The 3,130-nt window shown below is 45.0% G+C and overlaps 1 protein-coding gene across 1 annotated transcript; it reads left to right on the top strand.

Annotated features, from left to right (window-relative positions):
* Positions 1–603: 603 nt before the first annotated feature.
* EsH8_IX_001075 (uncharacterized protein) lies at positions 604–2,304 on the top strand (the record flags this gene model as incomplete). Its single annotated transcript, XM_083267411.1, has 4 exons — positions 604–634; positions 693–1,040; positions 1,096–1,501; positions 1,578–2,304. 4 exons carry the CDS (start codon positions 604–606, stop codon positions 2,302–2,304), a joined length of 1,512 nt encoding a protein of 503 aa, XP_083130976.1.
* Between the last annotated feature and the right edge of the window lie 826 nt (positions 2,305–3,130).

Below are 3,130 nucleotides of genomic sequence, written 5' to 3'. Positions count from 1 at the left end.
CCGCCAGCATCAATAGCCGCTGTCTGACACTGGCGTCGTGAAAGCGTAATATTATCATTTTGTTGATTGCTTACTAAAGCGCTTTTCTTTGACGCTTACCTCTTCAAATCTGTCCGGGTCGTGAGACATTCTTGTGCCAGGATGGATTCAGAGCTGCTAGTGCGGTACACCTCTAAGTTTATCGATGAAGGGATCGTGCCGCGAGTATTGCAACATTGTGATTTCCTCAAAAAAAAAAAAAAAAAAAAAAGAGTGACAACAGCTTTTACGTGGCAGAGAGGTGATGGTGGGGCCAACATGGCGAGAGTTTGCACTAGGCCGCAAAAGGTAAACAATTAGATTCTTGGTAAAACTCTAGCGCGGGGTCAATGCTTCATGTTCGGGCTTTAAAAGGAAATATCCTTTTCGTCCGGGTCCCGCATATCCACGTATGTCATCTCTTCCTCGATTGTTTTCCTAATCTGGTTATTGAGGCAGTGTGCCCCATCTTAACCACTACCTACTCCTCTAGTAACAAGTTGTGACTTCTGGACAGACCAATCGTTCTGAAGGCTTCAAAGTTGTTCTAACTAGCGTTTCGCTGGCCCATGTGCTGCAAACCCCATGTCTGCGTCATCAGCGCCCCCGCTTACAGGTAGAACCTCATTCAGGAACATAATGCATAGCAAAGAATGACACTGACTGGACCAAAGCGGGAAAGGGTTTTGCTTTTGTGGCAACAAGCGCTGATGGTCAACCGGCTGCTGAAGACCGTAAGCTTATACGAAGTCATGTCATGAGGGGAAAGAATACCGGTAAACGAACCGTTCCAAGTCGACCAAGGTGGCATAATCCTGCAATGCCCATTTTTAAAGATCGTTCACATTACCTCGGTATTGGTAAAGTGCAGCCTGAACATTCTTGGGAAGATCAGACAAGATGCGAGTATGTTATTGCCGGAACCAGATACCCAGTCCCCGTTCCTCACGGCACCAGCTTCTTCGCCTTCGTTAAGTTCCCTGAAGAAATCGATGGCAGTGCGCGCAACATGCTATGCACATGTGAGTCTCTTACCTTACCTAGCAGCTACTTTAGTTAACGGGTTCTTGTTCTTAGATTTTACCTTTCTGAAAACCAACATGTACCCGATTGCGAAACACTCCCGCCCTGAGGTTACCAACACCTATTGGTTTCACTGGACCCAGCTCGATGTAGCCTATCTTCACGCCATTCTCTACACAACCTCCTTCTTTCTAGATAGTATAGTAGGAATAAGGAGTGAAAGAACAAATTACCACTTATACAGAACAGTCAGCGAGCTTAACAAGCAGCTCAGTAACCCGGAGACTGCATTGAGCGACTCAACAACAACCGTAGTCATGTTTATGGTCTTCATCGCCGAGTGCTTTGGAGATATGGAGTGTGCTCATATGCATATGATGGGCCTTAAGCGAATCCTTGAGCTACGCGGCGGCTTAAATTCGTATTTCAACAAGCCACTCCTTCAAGAAAAGCTTCGCCGGTAAGTAATCAGCCTTGCATGCGCCGCCTTCTTCAACAGTATATATAAATAGGGTCGCTGACGCTTATGTCTGAAGGGCAGATTTGATATACAGCATGTGCACCGGCTATAAGCCGGCATACTCCCAAGACACTTCATCCTTCGGGTCTGCTGTTTGTGAATCGGACGAGCTTATTACGGTCAGGTCAGCGGACATATCCCGCTTTTCCTACTCACGCACTCTTCTCCGCACCTTGGACAGAAGATTATACAACATCGTCAAAGATATCCAAGGTCTCTCACAGGTGATCAACGGTAGTAATAACTCTGGTCAAAAAATATCAGAGATGACCCTCGAGGAGCTTTTAACGTCTGTCCAGTCACGGCTTCTCATGCTTGACTTCAGTGTGGGGAATGTTCTTGCAGAGATTATCCGACTATCACTCCACGCTTACTTGACAACCATATTCTGGAGTTTCCCTGGTCTAAAATTTAATTACCCACATCTGGCCACCCAATTCCGACAAGCTTGTCTGGCCTTTTCGCCTACGACTGCAGGAGATAACTTTCTTTTCGCCTGGGCCTTGATGGTCGGCGCAATCTCTGTGTTCCACGGCCATGATCAAGACTGGCTTCTGGAAAGATTATACCCCCTCATAGGAAATAGTCTAGGAACTATGTGGCTTGAAGTAAAGCTCAGTCTAAGTCAAGTCATGTGGATTGGAAGTATTCATGATGGCCCAGGAGTAGAGGTCTTTAGTCAGTATCTTAGAAATAACAGAGGAGGCACAGCCATCTCGTCAGAGGGAAGCTGTAAGGTTTAACAACTGGCTAATACATAATTGAAGCATCCAATATTATAATTTTCGCGTTAATAAGATACAGAGCAATGGCCATGAACGCATGGCGGCTCTTATACAATCCGGTTGACTACCCATAATGACCTACGGTGCGGCAGCAGTGAATATTGTGCATACTATGATTCGAAATATCAAGGTCAACGTAACATACGTGTGCATGTAGATCATCTCTAACTGTACCTAACATTTGCTGTTGGCGACCTCACTAAACTCAAATATTGATTCCAACGCCGAGGCGAATCCACATAGGTCTAGGCAATGTTAGAGTATCTAGAGACGGTTTCTAACATATGTCACAAAAAACATGTTGATGCCTAGATTGATCGAAACACACTACTAATGACATCTTTTTGCCTAAGGGGCAATAACACCAAGGCCGCCGAGTCTTGGTTTTATGATTGCAATGCGGATTGGAAGTGTGCAAGCTCCTAAGGCAACTGCATTGATAACATGCGCAGGCTAGATAATCAGAAGTCGTGTCACGAACTACTATTTAACAAGTGTACTGAGGTTAGTGGTTACAGACACAAGCAGTCCTTGTGTGGTGGTTCAGAGTTAGACCGCGGAATTTTTTAATGGAGCGGATACAATTTGACTTGCAGTTGAATGAATTTAATTAAACTGAGGTCTAATGTACGTTAAAAGTAACATCTATTTTCCCCAATTAATCCACTATCTTACTGGTATTTGTATTATTTAGTTAGGTTGGGTTGTTTCCTTTTCATTCTCCCGACTTCTCCTTGAAATCTGTCTCGGTCAGGTCGGCCGCCTCAAACGGCGGCATACCTGT

Source organism: Colletotrichum jinshuiense, chromosome 9 (genome assembly GCF_051148585.1).
Source record: "Colletotrichum jinshuiense chromosome 9, complete sequence".
NCBI lineage: Eukaryota > Fungi > Ascomycota > Sordariomycetes > Glomerellales > Glomerellaceae > Colletotrichum > Colletotrichum jinshuiense.
This window is presented reverse-complemented; position numbering and strand designations above follow the sequence as displayed.